This window comes from Sarcophilus harrisii, chromosome 3, assembly GCF_902635505.1.
Source record: "Sarcophilus harrisii chromosome 3, mSarHar1.11, whole genome shotgun sequence".
Lineage (NCBI taxonomy): Eukaryota > Metazoa > Chordata > Mammalia > Dasyuromorphia > Dasyuridae > Sarcophilus > Sarcophilus harrisii.
The window spans coordinates 549582220-549604888 of record NC_045428.1 but is presented as its reverse complement, the minus strand read 5'-3'; the positions used below and the strand labels follow the sequence as shown (position 1 = coordinate 549604888).

The 22669-nt window shown below is 35.2% G+C and overlaps 1 protein-coding gene across 5 annotated transcripts in view; it reads right to left on the bottom strand.

The window, feature by feature from the left end:
• LOC100914290 (phosphopantothenate--cysteine ligase) overlaps positions 1-22669 on the bottom strand; it is a 156029-nt gene that overhangs the window by 82663 nt on the left and 50697 nt on the right. For 4 of the 5 annotated variants that reach the window (XR_004233336.1, XM_031962341.1, XM_031962339.1 and 1 more), the window contains 6 exons: positions 18749-18828; positions 15796-15988; positions 8692-8793; positions 7733-7858; positions 6534-6671; positions 155-309 (listed from right to left, as the gene is read on the bottom strand). Coding sequence is in view for 4 of the 5 variants with exons in the window: in XM_031962341.1 (XP_031818201.1) it covers positions 155-309; positions 6534-6671; positions 7733-7858; positions 8692-8793; positions 15796-15988; positions 18749-18828 (794 nt within the window). In the remaining variant the exon portion in view is untranslated. The remainder of the gene's footprint in view (positions 1-154; positions 310-6533; positions 6672-7732; positions 7859-8691; positions 8794-15795; positions 15989-18748; positions 18829-22669) is intronic. The other variant, XM_031962338.1, reaches the window with a different exon arrangement.

The following is a 22669-nucleotide window of genomic DNA, read 5'->3' as shown; positions in this document are numbered from 1 at the left end:
AAAAAATTTAAACAAAAAATATTTGGGCAAACTTAATTGGTCTATTCACTAGCATTTGTAAAATCCAAGAAAAAGTGAAATTCCAGGAATAATCCACTCAAATGAAATGCAATTTTTAAAATGCTGTTCATACTAAAACATTTGCTAACTTTACCATGGTTGCTGGTTTTCTCCCCTCAGGCTCTGACTTGGTTCTTCAAGTGTATGATCTTTAGACACTCCTGGATTTGTCATTTCATTAGCATCTGCAGCTTTTACCCCCATAGCTAACTGTTTTAAGTGCTCACATTGTTGTGAAACCTTCAAGACCTGTAGAGTTAAAGTGAAAACTTCAGCAATTTTATCTTACACTCTTTTGTAAACTATGTAAGTAAGCCCTCTATTAAAAGCTATGCAATTCTTGTTTTGAGAAGTTATGTCCTTAAACCACAAGGACATATAATCCACACAGATGTCATTATTTTACCAGAGATCTTTTCAAGCTGATTTGGACTTATTGTACAACCAAGCCTCCAGTGATGTCTAATGATGATGTGATGATGATCTTGAGTTTTCCAAGGCCAGGCCACAGCAGAAGCTCTGGCAAATTCTGGTAGAGTCTGATTTTGGTCTCAAAATCTTCATGTGTTATTCAGGGACCAGTCTAGCTAAGTTCAGAGAGTCTCATCATTAGGCACTACTCATTAGATAATGTAATTTTAGCCACAGAAACCTACAGAGACTCTATTAAGTCTAATAGGTTTTGTAATCTGTATTGGGGAGAGGAAGTATCTATAATTATGAAATCATAGCTTTTTAAAAGTACTGATATATACAAATAGACCAATTCTTAGATTGCTTGACTTATAAGAGAAGCATATGGAGAAGTGGACCATCTGAAAATTTTAAGAGCTCTACATTCTGCTCTTAAGTCATTAAAGATATCTTCCAATAGCTTCTACAATCTACAGTTTGCTTGGTGCAAACGGTACAGTGTCATCTACAAAGAGAGATGACTTTACTATCAACTAAAATACTTCTTTAACTTGACTCTGTACTAGATTCACCTCTTTCACAGTAAATTTCTGGGCCACATGACTATCAAGTTGGATGACTACATTTTTTCTCCACTTCCCACTAACTCTTAAAAAAACAACAACCCAAAAGAGGAATTATGTACCAGACATTGAGAAATTACAGCTGTCTCCATAGGACAGGAAAGCAAGAAGCCTAGCTAGGCAACAATGTTATAAATCTATTCTATAACAGTCACTTGGTATTCCTTCCCCATCAGCCTCCATACTCTGGCAGGGTACACAAACCTACTCCCTTGTACTTTGAGACCAGCTTAAAGATATCCTTCCTTCTGAAGTCTCTGCTGGCTTATACCAGCCCTGACTGTCCCCAAGTGTTGTATTATAACAAATGAAGGAATTCTGTTCTACCCAGCCACATATACAGGAAGAGATATATGAGGGAAGATTCGAACCCATAGGTTAGGAAACCTCAAGGTGGCAGATACTCTGCCCAGAATACCCACTCCAAGTCTGTAGAAAACTGCAATATTATTTAAGCCAAGCCAGAGAAGTAAAAAAAGAGAAGGGACTGGGACAGAGGCCCATTGTGTGAGACTTCACTGGGCTGAAGAGAAATGGGAATGGCATCCAGATGGAGTCAGTCCTGTCCTCCCCAAAGTTAGTTGGGACACAGACTAAGGTCAGCAAAAAGTGAATTCCCCAATGTGAGAGGATGTTGAGATGGCTTTGAGGTCTAACCCTGAGAAACAAACCATCTATCAAAGAGGAAGGAGTCAGAAAATGAGCAGTAAGGAAAGATAAAGGGGAAAAGACTAAAACTATGAAAAATCACAGAAGCAAAAAAAATTCAGTTAAAAACCTAAGGCAAACAGATAAACCAACAGGGCAGATACTAAAATCAAGAGGAAGATGACTACCAAGATATCCAAGAGTGCAAATATCTCTTAATAGATATTTCAAGGCAAAGAACATGAAATCAGTACTTGATAAAACAGAGAACCCTGTGAATTCCCAAGAGAGTGCTAAAATTCTACAAGAATTTCCAGAATGGTTCAAGGGAGAAATCAGAATCTTGAAAGAATTTAGGTAGGAAAAAAAATTGAAAAAACTTGAATCCACAGTGGAGAGTATCTCTAAAGAAGTAAAAGAAAGAACAGGTTGAGAAAATGGACATATTGATGTAAAATAGTATGTGAAAAAAATATATGATTTTAAACAAAGACAGCTTAAAGAGACAACTTAAGCATCATATACTTCCCAGAAAAACATATCAAAAAAACCTCAACACCATGATGCGAGAAATATTATAAGAAAGCTGACCAAAACTATTGAATACAGAAAAAAAGTATTAATCCAAAGACTCTACAAATTGTCTCCAGGGGAAAAACATTTTTTAGATTAAGAAACATAGTGAAATTTAATAATTCTAATAATAAACAACAATTTTTTCATGCTATCAAGAAAAAAACCTTTCAAATTTAATAGAAAATAAATTCAAATCACACATGACTATTCTGCACCTACCAGAAACTGCAGAAGGGAGTAGAATAACATAATCTGAAAAGCAATATATCTCAAGTAGCAGACTGAGCCTAATCATCAAGGAAAAAAGACATTTGAAGCATTCCTCCTCTAATACAGTGGTAAAGACTTTTAATGAGTATGCTGTCCTGCCTTATACTATATCTGATTATTTATGTTCAAAACAAGTTTGGCCCAATGATCCACACAGGTAAAAGTAGATGGAGAATCCACATTATGACTATGCAATTTAGATAGCTAATTTATAAAGCTTTTTTCATTAGAATATATTCACATTTAGTATTCTGTAATTTTTAGGAGAAAGTAAAGCTATCCTCAAGCATGCTAAGGAGAAAATTTCCATGCCCAGGAGGAAAATTCATGGGATCACACAAGGATGAGCAGGCATGGATAGGTTCTGATTTCTATCACAGAAAGAACTTTCCAAATTTATGAGATTAGAGATCCATTTTAGGGCCATTTATGTGATGCAGAATACAGAGTACAGCCAAACCATTCCAGTATCTTTGCCAAGAAAATTTCACTGGGCTCAAGACAAGTTGGACTAATTGAAAAATGATTAAACTAAACTGAAAAAAATGTGCCTCACCTCATACCAGAGAAAAATAAATTGCATGAAAGAGGATATGGAAATATACTGATATATACTTTATTCAGCTGTAACTTTGATTTTATCAATGTGAGTACTAACTTCAACAATGTGAATCACAATTCTCCTACACATTCTTAACTTGTCTGATTCTTGTCCAGGTTTTCCATACTTTCTCAAAAAAGGATCACTCCAACATGCTGAGGATCTTTCAACATTTTGTAGGTATTAGTCAAGTACTCAATTATCCATTTGTTATCCCTTGGCTCATGACTGGCTTATTTCCTTTTTCAATTATAAAATTTCTGGATAGTATATTTTATGTCATATTATGTATATAAAGCATCATTGGTAATGGGGCCACAATATTGTGGCCTACTCCATTACTAATATCAAATGAAATAATATTTGTAAAGTGTTTATCATAGTGCCTGTTACTTCGTAGATGCATAATAAATGCTTGTCTTCTTTCCCTATTTATACTTATGTCTTACCTTTGTGGTTTACATTTGAATTTTCACTTTTCATAAATTATGATATTCCATAATTTATAACTACATAGCATCATAGAAAGATGACTGGTGTTTAAAATATGGAGTTTTGTAGAGATATATTTATAGAGAATCTCTCATTTAAAGTCTATTATATAGGATGTTTTCCATGATAGTAGCAATCACCTTTGGCAAATAAATAATTTTCTGTGTGATGTCTCACTTGATAATAGTCAAAAGTATGATTGAACAACACAATCATTTCTGTGGTTACATTTATCAAGGACTCTTGTATTATTTTTATATATGTGTGGGAGACATCCTGCTGAAATAATACCATTTGCGTTTTTCTTTATGAATCAAATGCTTATTTGTAATTTTGTAATCACTGGAAAATAAGCCAAAGCATGTCATTCAGTTAATTGTGTAACTATGAAGATGTGACTGGCTGGAAAAAAATCAGAAAAGCCACAAAAGCCTGTCTATGCGGTTCTTATCTTTTCATTAGAAATAAACAATGCATATGATACGCAAGGATATCATCACATTCTCACAGAGAAGAGAAAATAGAAATGTGGTTTGTTACTGGTGTCCCCTCCATTATCTTTGAAGGTAGCATGATGTCACAGTAAACAGAGCACTGGATGCTTAGGAATTTCGTATTCTATTTCAACTACTGATAAAGTGCTTTTCAAATCTTAAATTACTATGTAAATGTGAACTATTACTATGATTTCTCTGGTAGTAAGAATGTCATCCATGACTTTTTTCTTATTCCTTTTTGTAACTACTTCTTCAGGTATTTTAATAATCAAACTTACGTCTGCAGGGGACAGGTAGGTGGTATAGTGGATAGAGCACCAGTCCTGAAGTCAGGAGTTCAAAATTGGCCTCAGACAATTATCTCCTAGCTGTGTGACTCTGGGCAAGTCACTTAACCCCAATTGCCTCAGCCAAAAAAAAAAAAAAAAAAAAATACATCTGCTTCAGCATGAATTTCTTCTGGGTATTCTTGGGCTATTCTATTTGCTCATCTCAAATTCTCACCCAAAAAATACAGAGTACTTAGTCCAACCTCAGTGGTAATTGAGGTTATGTCATCAGTCAATTAATTAATGAACAGATTATTACAGAAAGCTGGCTACTCTGCCATTTTTTTATCCACTTGCAACCTTCCTAATAACGTAATCTATAAATGCTCCTTGAATGATATGGTTGAGTTAATTTCATATCACACTTTCTATATATTTATTTTCCCTTTGTGTTTTGTGCTATTGGGGTGGTGAAGAGCCATAGTTATCAACCATCTTCTTCATTAGCTCATTCATATCAGTCTTCCTGGCAGTATCCTCCTTGTCTACCTGGCCTAAAATTCCATGTCTCAAGAGCTTTTCTCTTAGCTGAGGACAAAAAAATAGATTAGGATGAATGGGGAGGTGACAGAAAATAATTATTGAAGTCTACTGATATCTGAGAAGGAAGAATTGAAGAGGAAAGGAGGCCATTCCCTTAAAACATTATCATTCATGGTTACTTCAGCATAGGTTATCTAGTTGTCACTTTAGAAACAAAAGATATGGAATTGAAAGGAGGATGGGCAGTCAGAAAAGGATGTTTTGATGGGAGGGAAGAAAGGTTCAGAGAATGAGATGTTGTCTGAGATAGGTCTGAATTCAGTTAACACAGCATTTTTTAAATTTGAGAAGAAACTTGGGTACAATCATCAGTCATACACTTTAAGATTTCCCAATTACCTTGAGCTTTTAATCTGAATCTTTTAAACTAGAGATATCTAAGTCATCCTTTTAAATTAATAATCTTCCCAAAATGAGTTCAGTAGAAAACTAATCTGAGATCAAGATTTTTTAGGGATTCAACCTTCATTGTGAGTATAGATTGAATCTTGAATTTTATAATGAAAAATTCAAATGGACATAACCTAAACTATACAATATTTCAATATCCTTCCTCATGCTTATAGTTTTGATTTCTATTTTGCTGAATTTTGCTGAAATTCAAACTTAAAGCCCTGAGAAGTCAGGTTGTTCTTAACCCCAGGAGGAGTTTTGGACTTGGAAGTGGAACTGTGATTTATAGGAACTGAGCTGGTCAAAGGGAAAGGGATCATGTCTACCATATATTTAGAAAGTAAGTTTGTATATCTGAAGTAAATATTTCTATGTAAAAGCTAAACTGACTGAGGTGCAGGGAACCACTTGAGAGTATACCACTGACAGAAACTGGAGCTATATGCAGAGGGCCTACATATTCCCCCATCCCCTTAAGTCTTCTAGAGAACCTTGGTGGTGGGGTGAAAATGTAATTTATCTGGTCTTCAGGCAGTAAGAGCAGGTAGAATGTGTTACACTTATAAATGTTATATCCTACCTCTTCCTCATATAGATTCTTAAAAGCAGAAACACATCCTCAACACCTTAGATCCTGATTGGAAAAGGTAGAAAACAGACACAGGAGAATTTCTCTCAGATCTTTCACCATTTAAGGAAGGTGTCCAGGAAATATCCCTCATATTTCCCACTTTTTTATTTTCCTGACTTCTTCGACCTCCAGAAACTCATCATTCTACAAGATAAAATCAACTTAGAAATTCCCTCCTCAAATCATTTCCCATTGACTGGCTGGGCTTAAGGACTTCATTATGCTAGAAACCTACTTACCTTCTCCTAAGTCAGTTTCTTTTTATGCTTTGTCTCCTTGAGATCAGGGACCTTTTTATACCTTTGTTTGTATCCCCAGAGTTTAATAGAGTGCTTGGCACACAGTTAGGTGCTTAATAAATGTTTACTGACCACTAACTGTTACTATACTCCAAAGAAATGAAAATAAGGGATTCTGTGTCAAACAATGAGCATTCAGATACTTATTAGAGCTCACCTTTGTTTCTAAAAAAGCATTCTCTCTTTGTAGTATTTCATATGCTGTAAAAAAAAAATGTTTGTCTTCTCTTTTCCCTTGAAGATTTTGAATTTCATTAAAAAGATACAAAAGCTCTGACTTTGATCTTTCTAATTCCTAATTAAGAAATGAAAATATTTAGTGGAATAAAATGAGACTTTCCCCAAATATAATACATAAGGTTTAATAAAATAGAATTCTTAAATTATCCCAGAGAGCTATTAACCTTCTAACACATTTTATTGATAAACCTGTTGCTTAATGACTGGTTCAAGGATTACTTAAAATAAACTATTAAAACTGCTATTTCTCCAAGTTTTCAACATTTATAATTATAGAAAAGACTGTCTGAAGCCCTGGGTGTGTTAATAATTTCTTTGCTATCTTAAAATACCTTAACAAAACATTTTTAACTACTTATCAGAATTCAACCAACCTCACCTTATAATTCTTTCCATTTAGGTCTTTCATTACAGTCACCTATTTCTATGATGATACAATAAACAATAGGTTGTTTGACAGATAGGTGGGTGGATAGAGAGAGGGTCAGTCTGGGGGACCAACTTTATGATGGAAGTAGAGCTTAAGAAAGTAATAAGTTGATTAAAATCATATATCAAGAATATCTGGACTTCATGAGCATATACAACATAACATTTCTGGGATAGAAATTTTGAGATCAGTGAGCAATACTGAGATAAATTTCAAGGGAGGTGATGTGGCAGCAGCTCTACTACCACTATATCTATAGACCCCAGATTGGAAGATGCTTCTGGAGTTGTCATCCTGAAATCAGTCAAATTTGGCTTCAAAAGAAATTTTACAGGCCCTGACTTAAATGAAGCCATTTCCTTGTTTCTCCTTAAATGTAGATCATTCATTCTGACAGACTTTTTCAAGATGGCAGGACAAGATGCTGGGAAAAGAGGAATACTATTAATATAAGACAGTAGGCAACACTAATACATTATAACAATAAATAAAAGCATGTTGCCCAATGAACTATTGTGCAGCTATGCAAATAAGGGAATTAAGTTAAAGAATACTGGATCTAATGCATTGTTATTACTAATAATATATATTCTATATACTTCTCATTTTGTGATTCATCCAAGAGAAAAAAAAGTGACTTTTCTAAGAAAATGACATACCCAATAATCTACTTAATGACAAAATACCTGACTGTCAGCCTGCAAAACTTTCTGTGCCTTTTTAAGTTCAAATGCCAATTCTTTTCTCCATGCTTTTTCTTCTGATAACTGACTTTCAAGTACTTCAATTTCTTCTTGGTTCATTATCAATATCTGTAAAAATAATCTTTCATTATAAATTCTATCCACAAAACACAAGTTTCTTCCAATAAACTCTGAAGATAAACATGTACTACCTAAGCTTTACAATCAACTTATTAAGAAAAAATTGGCTTATAGTACCCAAGTTTATTTGTATCACAAAGCCAAATTAATTTACAATTTTTTTAAAATTGCCAAATGGACCTAATTTTTTTTGTGTGTGTCAGGAGAACACAACATTCTTTCTCCACCTGGAAAAGCTAGTTGGGAAATAATTAATATTAAATGGCTACTCTAGGTATACAAAAGTAAAGTAAAGAAAACCAGAGAGATCTAGAGTATATTTTCATTAAATTCAAAGAGCCAGTGAAATACCCCACCCCCTGTTCCAAGTACATAGCTGTCAAGTAAATCAAACAATACAGGTAGGTGTAAGGACACAATAACAAACCCTGACATTCCAACTTCTAAACTCCACTGAAACTCAGCCTTGACATTTCCCAATGTATGTCCTACTGGGATACCCTCTCAAACCCCCTCTTTTAAATAAGTACTTTCCCCCCCATTTCCATTTCCAATTCACAATCTTTTTATTTGCCAAGAGATAGGAAAAAAGACATTGGGATGAGAAAAGCAGCTTGAGAGTACTCTCAGGATCTGAAAGAAATTGTCCCTTGGATAAATACAGTAAGTACATTTTCAATGAGCTGCCCTCCCTGACAGAGCCAGCATTCATAGTGACAAATTTCACCCATGGCTGGTGAATCTGCTGACTGAAGGGCATAGCCCTGTTTTCTCTTTTTCCTAATTTCTAACACCTGGGGTTAAATGTATGCAGTTCTTACCTCTTGGAAGTCTTCTGCTTTTGTAACAGTATCTTGACTTTTCATAACGGTTTCTCTTTTGCTTTCTTGTATTTTGGATAACTCAGTCTCTAAGCTGGAGATCTTAATCCAAATAAATCACAGGTAAAAATATGTATTTGTCACTGAAATTCCAGAAACAGCATTTTAACACACTAAATTTCATAATTTCAGAAAATGAAGCAGGATCCAAAGCTACATTAAATATTCTCTAACTGTTGACATCTTAGGCTGTTCTACAGAACTCCTTCCTACTAACAAATCCCATCTCCTACTTGGTTTTGGATCCTTAGTTGATGTGATCTGTGGCCCAGACTGAATTGTTTTGGAGTCTTTGCTGTTTCATCAGCTAGAACCCAAAAGGAAAGAGTAGAAAAGGATCATCAATGAAGCATGAGAACAATATATGATATCACTGGTTTAAGGCCAAATCTTTGGATTCTAATTCCAACTCTGACTGGTTGCTTTGCATAAGCTGAATCTCAAGATCAATAATAATACTTCAAGGATCCATGATTTCATCAGGTTACAAAACCTTCATGCCTTACTAGTAGATGGTCTTAATGAGTCGCTATGACCAAAACAATCCTTCATCTGGTGGTCAGCCTTCTGGTGAGAAGTATCTCTGAATTTATCTTGGATGGCTCTTACACAAAAGACAATAGTCCTTTAGTCCCTTACACAAAGTCTTTCCCATTTAATAGGACCTGTCACAGTTTACAACCCATTGGAAAAGCCTTCAAGACCCTCAAGTTCACCTCCATGAGAGGCATGAGAGTAGGATTTTAGTAATGATTCAGCATTAATAGGATAGGGGAAAACTTCTCATTTGATAAACGAGGACATGTAGAAAAGTTAATGCCTAAAAATACCATTTTTAAAATTGTTACTAAAAGATAAGTATAAAAGGTACAAATGTTAAAATCTTATTATCTCAGAATAGCTAGTGGTATGGCCAAAAGGCTTATTTAGAAATATTACTGATGTCTTATGTATACTGTACAGATAGTTGGATACTTAGAAGGATATATTTTCATTGTGACAACTTTCCCTCCATATCAGGTAGCAGAAGTACTGGGAAATGTCTCTGCATATCTGTAGTGTGGTTCTAACCTCAGCTCTGACATTAACTTATTCTGAAACCATACATGATTCATTTATATCCTCGGGGCTTATCTTTTTGACAAGAATATTTAACTAGATGACCTCTAAGGGTCTTTTCAGTTCTAATTATCTAGGTTCTTTAGACCTAGTTTCTGCTTTATCCTGACCACACTCTCGGTAGTCAATGAATATCTATATTTACCTCAGTCTCATCACTACACTGAGATACATGGAGTATATATGGAGAAAATACTGACTTAAAAAAGGAAAAATTTGTTTAAAAAAAAAAGAAAGCTTATTCAATAGATGTCTTTGACACATGAAGTACAGATGCATTTTAAGCAACTTATACTTCAGGAGGCCAAAGGATAAGGGCTAAAGTAGAAATTTTTAGCAAAAGGGCAGCAAAGAATGGATAACAGTGGGTTATCATAATTTCTGAAGTGTAGCTGAAGGTAGCCCACCTCACCTTTCAGCAGAGCAAACAGAGTGGAGGGTCAATGCCCTTGCTGGGCAATTTTTCTCATCAGCTGGGGGTAGACACCAACGGCTCAGGAGAGAGGGTAACAGCTCAGAATTCTATGCTCTGAATGTTCCACTGTCCTTCCTCACACATAAGAAAAACAGCAGCAGACCCCTAAAGGGGCATATAGAAGGACTATGGTACTACAAGTGTATTAAAGCTGAGACTATCATCCTTACAACAAGAAACTCATATTTGAATAATACCATCAAATATAAATGTCAGATCTCTGATAAAAAATCTGACATCCAAAATCTATAGGGAACTGACACAAATAGAAAAGATCTATTCACCAGTAGAGAAATGGCCAAAGAAAGGATCTGAACAACAGTTTTTCAAATGAAACACAAATTATAAATGACCACCTGAAAAAATGTTCAAAATCACAATCTGAAAAATGGATAAATACAACACTAATTTACCAAACCTCAACCCTATGCTACATTACAAACTTTGGAAGAAGCTAAAAAACAAGAAAACTCTTGGTTTTTTTGTTGTTGTTGTTGTTGTTGTTTTGGTTGGATTGGTTATGGGCAGGCACACTGGCAGAGCTGTGAACTGGCTCATGTGTTCCAGAAAAGAATATGAATTTAAACAAGAAAGGATGCTAAATTGTTGGTATTCTGACCCAGAAATATTACTATTGGGACCATATCTCAAGGAAATTTTTGACAATCATTAAAAAACTCACATTTTGGAAAAGGTTCATGGAAGGCTTAGTTTGACAACAAAAGAGGAAAAAAAAAACAAAATATGTGACCAACAACTTATGAAAAAATTACTTGTATATGAACACTATTCTGTAAAGCAGAACTATTATGAAATATTATGAGAAGTAAGGGAAGACAGAAAAACAAATGCAGATTGAAGAAAGGTAGGCAAAAGAACAATATTCACAATGAGTGCAATAATATAATCAAAGGCATCATAGAGAGGCAATCAAGCTCCAGTCAAATACAAAGACCAAGTGTAGAAACTGCCAAATTAAAGAACCTATTCTTCCATTATGTTAATAACCCAGAATCAAAAAGTTTTCTTGGAGAATGTTCTTTATAAAGGGGTTTGTATAAGTGTTACTTAGAAATATCAAATTAAAACAAAATCTATCAATTTATTTTTAAAATAAAAGTAAAAAAATACATAAATTTCAGCTCTCTAACTTAAGTGTTTGCCACTCAACTGCTCACAATTCCTTAAATTTCATAGTTCCATTAAGCTCAAGTCTGGGACATTTCGGTGACCTGCCATTAGAAACTCAACATGATAGCAGTAAAATTGAAAACAAAATTTCAGAGTACCAATCTTTGAGACCAATGACAGAAGTAATCTACCGGCCTGTCACAGATCCCAAATATCAAGAAGTAGCTAGTGTTACTCAGAGAAAATCACTATATAGTTATGAAAGCTTTGCATGATAACTTTGGACAAATGAGTTAAAAGAGGACTCTAGAGCTGGTAAGAAGTAGATTTTCCAGGCCTAAGATGACCATAGATATCACACAGAAATGTGAGGCTTATGCTAGTTGTGTGCAAAGAAAAGTAGCATGGGCTTGTGTAAATTTTTATAGAAAAGAAATATTAGTGAATCTTGGGAACTGGTCTGCATTTACTTCTAGTCTCTGGAATGAGACAGCAAGAATATAAGCCATATATTTCTGGTGATATCATAAAATATGCACAGGGATACCTAAACAGGACTCAAAAAGCTTCCATGGTTGTGAAAGTGCTATGGGAGAAGTATTTTTGCCAGGATCCATTAAGATAAAGGTATTCCACCAGACATATTGCTGCCAATTTTATACCCTTCGTTCTGATGTTTGGGTTTGGGAGTTTCTGAGGATGGAGAAACTGCAATCATTTTTTACAAGTGTATCTCCTAACTGACCAGAAGCTGAAGGAAGCTTATTACCTAGCTACAACTTCAGCCCAAAAGGAGGCTAAAAGAAATAAATTACAATAAAATACCCAAGTGGTCAAGACTTTGAGCAAGATGACAGAGGTTTGTTTTTGTGAAGCAATCGGGATAAAGTGACTTGCCTGGGGGTCACATAGCTAGTAAATGTTAAGTGTCAGAGGTCATATTTGAATTCAAGTCCTCTAATTCCAGGGTCCGTGCTCTATCTACTGTACCATCTAGCTGCTCCAAACTGATGGAATTTTACTGAAAAATCTTCGTGCTCAACAAACACCAAAGTTACCAGATCACTGGAAAGCTACTCCATACCCTTTTGTAAAGAAACTGAATAACTGGCCTTTTACAAAATGGCTTCAGAGCCTGGTGGGGCCCTTGCAAAGACAATTCACCACAATCACTTAATATCAATTAGTGAGTTAACTGGGCTTCTTGATAAGCAGTTGGAGATTTATGGACACTCAGACCCTAAACAGAAGACTGCTGGAACCAGACAAAAAGCCTCCAAGAGGACATTTCAAAGTGAAGATGATGATATATAGTCCAAATAAAGGAAGCGGGAAAATCCAAGAATCAAGAAGAACTAGACTTTCCTGCCTTTGAGTATCTAGTAATATTCTCAGCCAGCCTTGGCCCTCTACAAGTTCAGATTTAGATAGAGAAGACTAAACTTCTGATGGGGATTGTGATCAGCCCAAACTGTGAACTAGCAGAGGTATGGGAGAAGACATGTCAGCAGACTATAGGAGAACAAGAACTACCTGATCAGTGACCAGACTAACTTATTATGTCCTGGATGAAACTAGTGAAACATTACAAATGTAACCATGTGACAATGTTGGTATTCACCCACGTAAGGACTGACATATATGTAACTACATATGTTCATAATGCACGTGTTAATGACTGCATATTTAAGTGTACTTTTAATATTTTCTTAATCATGTTAACATGCTTTGCTTTCATATGTTTATGTAGTAGCTATACTAATCTATTAATTATGTCTAGTTTTGTTGTTTATTTCTGTATGTTAGTTTGATATATTTTGTTTATAAGTCTACTGATATTACTATTATAGGCCTACTAATGTTTTTATTTAATTTTGTTTGGTGTTATATATATTTGTGATACATGGATATGCATGTACTTCTATAACATATGCATATGAAATATATTCTACATATAATTTGGACTTGTCATCCCTGAGGCAACCTGTCAAGTGATGTTTTGCATTGTGCTATGTCTACTGCATGTTTTGCTGATGACACCCTGAGGTGATTACTTGGAATACCATCCTTATTCTATGAAAGGCTGCTGTATATTCTGATGCTTCGCTATATAATCACAAATTTACTGTAATTGATTTGTAAAGGATTGCAAAATTTTAAATCCTGGTAGAGAATGTAATGGTCACAGAAAATGGTTGTTCTGTGGGGGTAGTTTGCTAAGGATCCTGGGAATTGTCTTTTCATAGCCTCAGAAGAGACAGAACTATTAGGTGATTGGGTTTGGACTACACAGTGTTATGCTAGCCTAGGAAGTATTTTAACTACTTGGAAGGAAGATAAGAGCATAAAGACAGCAACAGATGGAAAATGTTTTCTGGGAGACTGGCTCTAGTCCCTGTAGCAGCTGGAGCTTCTTTCTTTCCCTAGCTTGCTGCTCTTCATATAAAGAAAGCCCAGCAGGGAATCCAAGAGCTATGCCGGCCCACTCAGAAAAGCTGCAGGGAAGACAAAGTCCTACTGCTGCCTCTACACAGTCAGCATTGTTTACTGGTAAGTGTTTCTTTGCTCTTTTAAATTTGCCAACTGGTTGCTTATATTCCAATGATGTCTTGCTAGATAAAGATAACTTTATTACATCCTGAATTAATCTTTGCTATAGAGGGTGTTGGTAAGGGAGAAAGTTGATGGAAAAGTGGCTAGACAGAATTCAACTGACTGGAAAATATTTCCTGCCTAATGATCAATAAGATCACCTGGGGACTCAGAACTTTTGATAAATTTTATTAATAATTTGTATGTCTAAGTTTTCTGATTTTATAGAGAAAAGAATCCATATGAAACTAGTTTACTAGCCCGAGTTAAAATTTCTTGAGTTATTTACCTCCTTGCCGACTGGAAACAGAGATAGAGACTTCTAAGATCACTTTGAATATGGGGACTTTGGCCTTCTCCAGCTTTTTTTAAGCCACAGAAAATTCCCCAAACAATTTCTACTAAGTATAGAGAAATCCTACCTCTATGTTTAGGGAGGGAGAAACTACACCAATGAAATCACAGGTCTTTGAAGATGGAGTAGATATGATTTGTCCAATTAAGAGATTTTCTCCAGATTTCTGGGTGTATTTTGATATATAAGAAATGCAAAGCTCCCAAAGTTAACCTGAGCACTTGGTATCATATGCATCTCCAGCATAACATTTTGTTATCTGTGGATGTAAAATGGGTATAAGGGTTGAACTATTTTTTGGGTTATGGGAACAGTGTAATAATTTATATTATAGAGTACAGATTGAAGAATATTTTTTTTTCATTTTATTTTCCATGTGAGCTATGCAGAATACATTTTATATGAGAATATTATCACATATTTTGTTTTATACATTATATATTCTATAATATAGATTATATTCTATATATAATATAGAATTCTATAATATAGAAATATGTTCTGCATGACTCAGATGTATAATGGGTATCATATTACTTGTCTTCTCAAAGGGTGGGGAAAGAGTAAAGGAAGGAAGAGAATTTGGCACATAAAATGTTTTAAATGAATGCTTTAAAGAAATAAATAATTTTGAAATGTTATGCTTTTTTCTCTTTCTCCGCTGTAGTTGATATGTCAAACATCAGCCATTAGAAAATTAGTTATGAATGCAATTACAGAATGGGTAACTGAGTTATGTCTTGATTATCCAGTTAGAAGAATACAAAATTGGTTGGGAGTGCTCAAGGAAGAAAAATGACACTTTCATGTTGGAGATAAGAGGATATTCAAGGGAACTAAAAAGAACCATGATTATAAACAAAATCCGGATAGGAACTATAGTAAGTTAATAGTTTATGGAATATATTGATTTCTATTGGATGGTTTGTTTTACATGCTTATTTGGTTATCTCATCCCTATATATTCTGTTAGTATTTTTTCATGTGAATAAACCATAAATACACACATCCCTGGTATAGAGTGTAAGGGAAGTGGGTCCAGGAATGTTGGCAGTCACAAAAGGCAGTGATAAAGTAATGAGTGATTGGGTACAACAGATCTTTGAACCCAGTAAGTCAAACTGGCTGAAGGACCACAAAGGTCCTTAAAGGCTTAATATTTTGAGCCTAAGTTTAGAGGCCAGCCAAATTTTGGAATACATTAATTAAGAAGCTCTGGACAAAATTCTCCTAGATCCTGTGCAGAAGCTCATTCTCTAGAAAACTGAAGGTCTTCAGTAGGCCTTAAGCCCAGAGTGATTTTTCAGACAATGGTTATAGGAGTACTGGGTCATCTGACAATAACATGCATTTTTCTTCTTTTCTGACATACTTTCCTTTGAAGTTTTTCAACATGATATTCAAAATGTTTTCTCTCTTCCTTGGTTTGATTTTGAGTCTCTCCCAAAAGAAGTTCTAATTCTTCATTCCGTTCTACTAAATGTTCATGTTCATGCTCAAGTTTCTGGAACTTCTGAAGAAGGTCTGTATACTTGAATTTTTGGTCTTCAATCATTTTTTTACATCTATAACAAAAATAGAGGGATCTAATACAGTTACACGAAGAACAAAGTAGCTTCAAATGAAGGATAAATGTCCGATTTTAAATGTGATAATACTATATGCTAATAAGAATGCAGAAATCCTTTCCACTTCCCACACAGGAAAGGACAATAACTCTTTCCTTGAGTATACCTAATATTACCTTACAGATTCATTATTGTTTATTACTGATGAATGTCTAAATAATGGAAATCTTGGCCGGCTTTTGTATCCCTACTCTCTGGAACCTTAGAATTTTAAAATCAGAAATGAGCAACCCAAGAAAGTCTAAACTGCCCCAACGATGCAGGTTAGCTCGGAATCCTCCAGAAGAGTTTGGAATTTGATTCTGTAGTATTTATATTTCAGATAAGAATTGAGGATGATCATCAACAAAATATAGGGATAACAGAAAGCCACTATCTCCATAATTGCCTTTCCCCCCCCCACCCCGGTAGCTAGCTACCTAACTAACTCATTAGCCAACAATTTCAGATAGCATGCTAGAATGGAACTGCTTAATATTCAGGGGAATTAGAACTAGGTAACACAACCCAGGGGGAATTTAAATTGTATAGGGTCTCATCTGCTCTGAGGAGAATAAGCTCAGAGCTATTATGATGTCAAGATTTTTAAGTAAAAAAATTCATTGAAAAAACTTGCTGCATCTTCTATTGAAAGTACCTCATAGCCCATTAATTAATTAAATGGAAACATGGGATTGCCTTTCCCTCACAAAACATTTGTGGTCATCTCCAGTAAAGACAAGATGACACCACATGTAAAAGTTCATCTTTGTCCAAATAAAAAACAAGAGCCAAATGCAAATTAAGTGACTTTTACTTCTAATCCAGGTTCTACCAAATGTTTAATATACTTGCATAGTGCAAAACATGTACTAATATGTATACTTTTTTCAGTGTCTGGGATATAGTCATCATTCACTGCATAATACTGAATGCTAATGCCAACTTTGATTCAATTCAAACATCATTTATTGTGTGTCTTCAATCTGCCAGTGTTCTGCTAGATACAACATTTAACATTGAAATTATTATCAAATTATTTCAAACATTGGAAATGTTTAAATGGAAATGGAAATAAGAACAATAACATTGTGGTGAATTCTTTACTATCTGGGTATACATTAGTTATCCAGTTACTAGTCAAATAAGTATTATTACCCAATATTAATCACATAAACAGTAATCAATAAATACTTGCAATTATGGCAACTTTAAAATTGTAATCAGTGGATGATTCTAATTAGGATGATATGGTAAGTCTAATACCCATATTTATATATTCATATCTATAGAATTTGCCTTGTCATGGCATTCAAGCCATCAGTCTGCCTGACAGTAAATTTTATTTCATGAAGGTTGGAGGTATATGTACACTTTACCTAAAAAACAAAATACTAGAATCTCTCTTCTAGAAAACAAAGATGGGGTAACAGAACTAAAGCATTAGGTACCTGAGTACTCTCCTAGAAGTAACAAATGCTTTCCCCTAATAGTTATTCCATTATTTAACAAACCTAATCCTCTCTGTGACAAAAATAAAACCAGTCAAATGATTATGGAGTCAGTATGAGGAGCTCTTAATGTTTTATTGTTTTAATTAAATTTCAGAAGATAGTGTCAAATAATAGAAAACAGATTTAAAGAATGAGAATTTTTGAACAATGAAGAAAATAAAATATTGAAAAGATTACTAAGGAAGGCTGCACATTCTCCTCGGCAGGAAGATCTTTGAAAAGAGAAAATAATATTTGTGCACCAATCCTTAGATGACACTTACTTTGGAAGTAGGAAAATGGACTAGAATGATCTCTCAAAGGGCCACCTAGTCTCAGCATTTTATGAATAATCTGTGAATAATTTCTCAGAGAAATTAATGGGTGAGAGGTTGGGGAATGGCAGTCTAGGACTCCATTGTCAAAAAATAAGACTTAATTACTACAAAGAAAGCAAACTATCCAAGTCATTTGGTCACTATTGCATTCTGAATTACTGTATCACTACTACTTTAAAAGGTAAGGATTAAGGGGGGAGAAGGTGCCAGATAGGGTTTCATTAAATCCTTAAATGTAACATGCTTCTCTTCTTAAAATAAGACAGCATGGAAAGTCAGGGAATCAAAGAGGTACTTGTTAGTAGTTTGAGCTTAGGCTAGCCAGGTGGGCTTTTCCCCTTAAGGAACCTCAGCTCTGTAAAGTAAGAATGGTACCTGAGCCATTTCATAGAGAACACTGTAAAGGACATGTCTTATAAATATCAAAGCATTAAATGAATTTGAGTCATTACTATTTGTGCTCATTTTAAAAATATATGATTGAGAAGTTTTCAATTATTAGGTTGGAATGATAATGTTTGTTCATGGATGGGGACTCTGACAAGCACCAGTGAGTCCAAACTAAAGAAATGCATAATCCAATGTGGGACCCAGTTTGATTGCTTTGGACATTACCTACAGTGTTTCTGAATGCTAGGTTCCTGAATTTGCAAGGGTGACTAGAGATGTTACTCATTAATTAGATCTGAGCAGTGAGGTCCCTCTGAGGGAACAAGAAGGGGAAAGCAGTTACTCACTTCACTCATCCTCTTCCTCATGGGCCATTAAAGGAGCACGGGGAAGTAAGGGCACCAGCCATGCCCTCACTTTCCATGGCTGGCTAGTGGTAGCAGTTTGGGATTGATGGAAAAGCATGTAAGCAGTTTGTCTCTGTTCACAAAGCTCACCTTTTATGGAATATCTCATCACTTTTTTCACTTCTTTCTGTTTCATGGTTGTCTTTGGAGATGATTTCTTTCTTTTTATCCTGCCAGATAAATTTAAAATGATTAATAACATATGGCAGCACAGATACAAATCAATCACCAAACGTCTATTAAGTGTTTATGTGCTTTATGTCAGACTCTCTGTTAGGTGCTGGAATGCAAAGACAAAGAAACAAAGTAGTTCTTGCCCTCAAGGAGCTTACATTTTATCAGGAGATTACGAGTCCTTGCATAAACATATAAAATAATAACAAAATTGAAGACTCTTTTTAATGTCCCACATCACTCTGTATGTGAATCTCACTCATTCTCTCTACTACAAAGAAACCAAAAGCCCTGTGGATAAAAACTCTCAATGTTGATGTTTTTATTGGATATTCTATAGGGGGAAAAAACGTTCATGCTTCAAATAATTATTTTTGTAGTAAGTGTCACTCTAAAGAAATGTAAGTGATTATTAAGAAGCCCCAGAAATCATTCACATATTATCCTTTTCACAATAGTCCCTGAAGGAGCTTATACCCAATTAGTTCTAAAAGACTTCTAATAATATTAAAAACATTTATTTTGGAATATTCATTAGAATATCTTTTGCAGAACACCACATATTGTTCTCTATATGCTCAATAGTGGAAAACTTTGTCAGTTGAATGGTTTTTTTTTTTTAAATAGGTCATTCATGATTAAAGCTGATAAATTATCTAATTAAACTATTTATTTATTATTAAACTAATTAAACTAGCTTTTGTGTGTTCCTAATAAACCATCTCTGATAGCATCTCCAGTTAGGAAGTTTTAGTTAAGTATGAGTGTTAGAAGCACAACACTCATTGACTTTTTAAGTTTTGTTTGTTTAAAACATACACACACACACACACACACACACACACACACACACATGGTAGCAAGCAGATAAATTACTTATGGTTGCATCTAACATATACTAATTGGTTTTTACTAAATACTGGATGATTAGATAAGGAAAACATGGATTAAAAATGAATAGATTTTGTTTTCTTTAAATCTGGACCAGCCCAAGACACCTCTGAGCACCTTTCTACCTCAGCCTTAGTGTCCTTCTCACACTAGGAATAATTCCACCCCACAGTCTCTTGGTCTTACGAGGGATCTCCTCCGTAGACCTCCATTTGAGGAATCACCCATGCCGGATAACAAGACTTGTCCATGAGGCCTCAGGACATCCCTTCAACTTCCTTTCTTCTTTCCCTCTCAACCCTTTCTCCTTCCTAACTTCCCACCTATTATGGAGGGGAACAGCACTAAGCCAGACATCCAAGCTTGAACCACACAAGTCATGCAAAGTTCCCAAGCTCTCTCATGGCATCCCCATCCAATCTGTTGTCAAGGCCTGCTGATTTTAACTTCCTAATATTTCTGGGACCTCTGACCCCCTGGGTGCAGGCCCTTCTCTCCTCACTCCTGGCCTTCTGGCTAGTCTCCTGCCTCTGCTTTGCCCCCTCTCCAGCCCAAGAATTAAATATAAAATCCTATTTGGCTTTTAAAGCTTTTTTTTTTTTTTTTAAACTTTCTGGTCTTCTTACATTTCACCCCACTGCTTCCTCTGTGACCCAATGACCCTGACTTCCCTGACATTCCTTGCCCAAGATACTGCATTTCCTGACTCTGGACATAATTCCCAGTGTCCCCATGGTTAGAATCCTTTCCTTCCTCTCCTTCACCCCCCCGCACCTCTGGCTTCCTGACGGAAGTCTCAGCTAAGATACACTCTTATGCCAGAAGCCGGGATGTCCCTTCATTCTAATGCTCCTTTCTCTCTGTTGATTATTTCTAGTTAATCTTGTTTATAATTTTTCTGCATATAGTTGATGGCAAGTTGTCCCATTAGACTGTAAGCTCCCCAAGGTCAGAAGCCTTCTTTTTAATTTATTTGCATTCCTAGGACATAACTCAGTATATGGCAGATAGTAAGTGCTTAATAAATTCTCTATATCTAGGCAGATAGCATACTGAATAGAGACAGGATCCAGAGCTGGAACAGCTAAGTGTAAATTCAGCCTCAGACAACTTACTAGTTGTGTGACTGTGGGTAAGTCAATTAAACTCTGCTTCAGCTTCCCCATCTGTAAAATGGAATAATAGAGCACTTTCCTCTCCGTGTGGTTATGAGGACAGCATGAACTATTTATAAAGGGCTTTGAAAACCTTAAAGACCTATTTAATGCTATCTATCTATCTATCTATCTAACCATGTCACCCACTCCCAGCTACTCATTAAACTCCAGAGCTTCCCTATTACCTTTAAGATCACACATAAAGACCTTTTTTTGGTACATAAAGCTCTTCCTGCCTTTTCTATGTCCTTTGCAGTCCAGCCATATTGGCATCTTTGTTATTCCTCACATATAATACTGACGCCAGGAATGGCTGGTTTCATTCAGAATTAAGGAAGGCCTTTCCTGGTCCTCCCAGTTTCTGGTTCCTAGCACTATGGTCAGGGCAGCACTCATTAGAAATTTTTTTTTTTTTGATTTTAAAGAATTCATTAGTATACAATAATCTTTTGCTGCAAACATCTGTTATATATGATTTGGAAATGATTTCACAAGATTTTGATATTTTAAGGGACAGGTCAATTCTCCTAGAGCCTCCACAACTGTGAATCATTAGCATCTGAAGGAGTTGTAGGGAAGCCTTTGCTGACACAGGTGTTGCAGACTGGGAATGAGAAAAATTGGAGGCAGAGGGAAGAGGAGGGAGGTCAGACAATGCAAGGGCCTCTCAGTCAGAGAAGTCAGAGAACAGCAACTGCCTCTCAGGCTCCTTGTATCATCCTCTCCCAAGAGGAGATCCATTCTGATTTGGATCTCCAGTAGCCATTGTCAGGTGGCTCCCGTATATCCCAGCAGCTCTCCCATGTATTCCAACATGATACATATAGGAAGAAACATGTTAAATGTTAAATTAAATTTTTTTCAACTCTGCCTTTTCTTCCTTCTAAAATTTATTTTATTTATTTTTATATTTATTTCTATTTATTATTAGTAATTTAAACATTATTTTAGTTAATATTTAATATTTCTATTTAAAATAATTTAATGATATTTAATATAATAGATATTATTTAATATTAATATTTAATAAATATTATTTAATAATGTATCGTTTATATTTGTTTATTTTATTTTGAAAAATAAAGAAAGGCAAAGCCCTAATAACAAACAAATATGGATTAAATAGGATATTAAAGGAGGAAGAAAGTTGACTACTGGCTGACAGATAATAAGATTGTCAGCTGGGTCCTAGAAGGCAAGTTGATTATTTGCAGTGAGTTATACCCTTGGAAGGCTCCAGAGCTTAGCAAGAATATGACTAAATTATCTAGAATTTCTAGGGGCGATAGGGGTGAATTTTTTTGTCTCATGCCTAATAGCTTTTCTACCAAAGAGATAGTGAGGCAAAGAATATATTGTGTCTGCCTATGGAAGCAGCTAGGCATGGTGGATAGAGTGCTGAGCTTAGAGTTGAGACAAGTCTTACAAGTTTAAGTCCAGATACTGACACAATATCAGGTACATATTAGGTGGTTAATAAATACTGAATGACTGAGTGATTAGCATTTCAATAAATATTCTCTGATTTCTCCTCCAGCAAAATGAGTGCTCAAATACTTGGAAATTCAAGAAACATTTTTTGTGTCTACTATGCAAAAGGCACTATGCTAAGGCACAGTAGCCTTTTTTTCTACATATACTTATGCAGTGTGTATATAGCATCCTAAAGTCTGCAAAGGGCTTTATAAATATCTCACCTTATGGAGGAGGGGAATGAAGGAACCGAGGCAGATAGAGTGATTTGCTCAGGATTACACATCTAGTAAATGTTTGAGACTGAACTTGAATT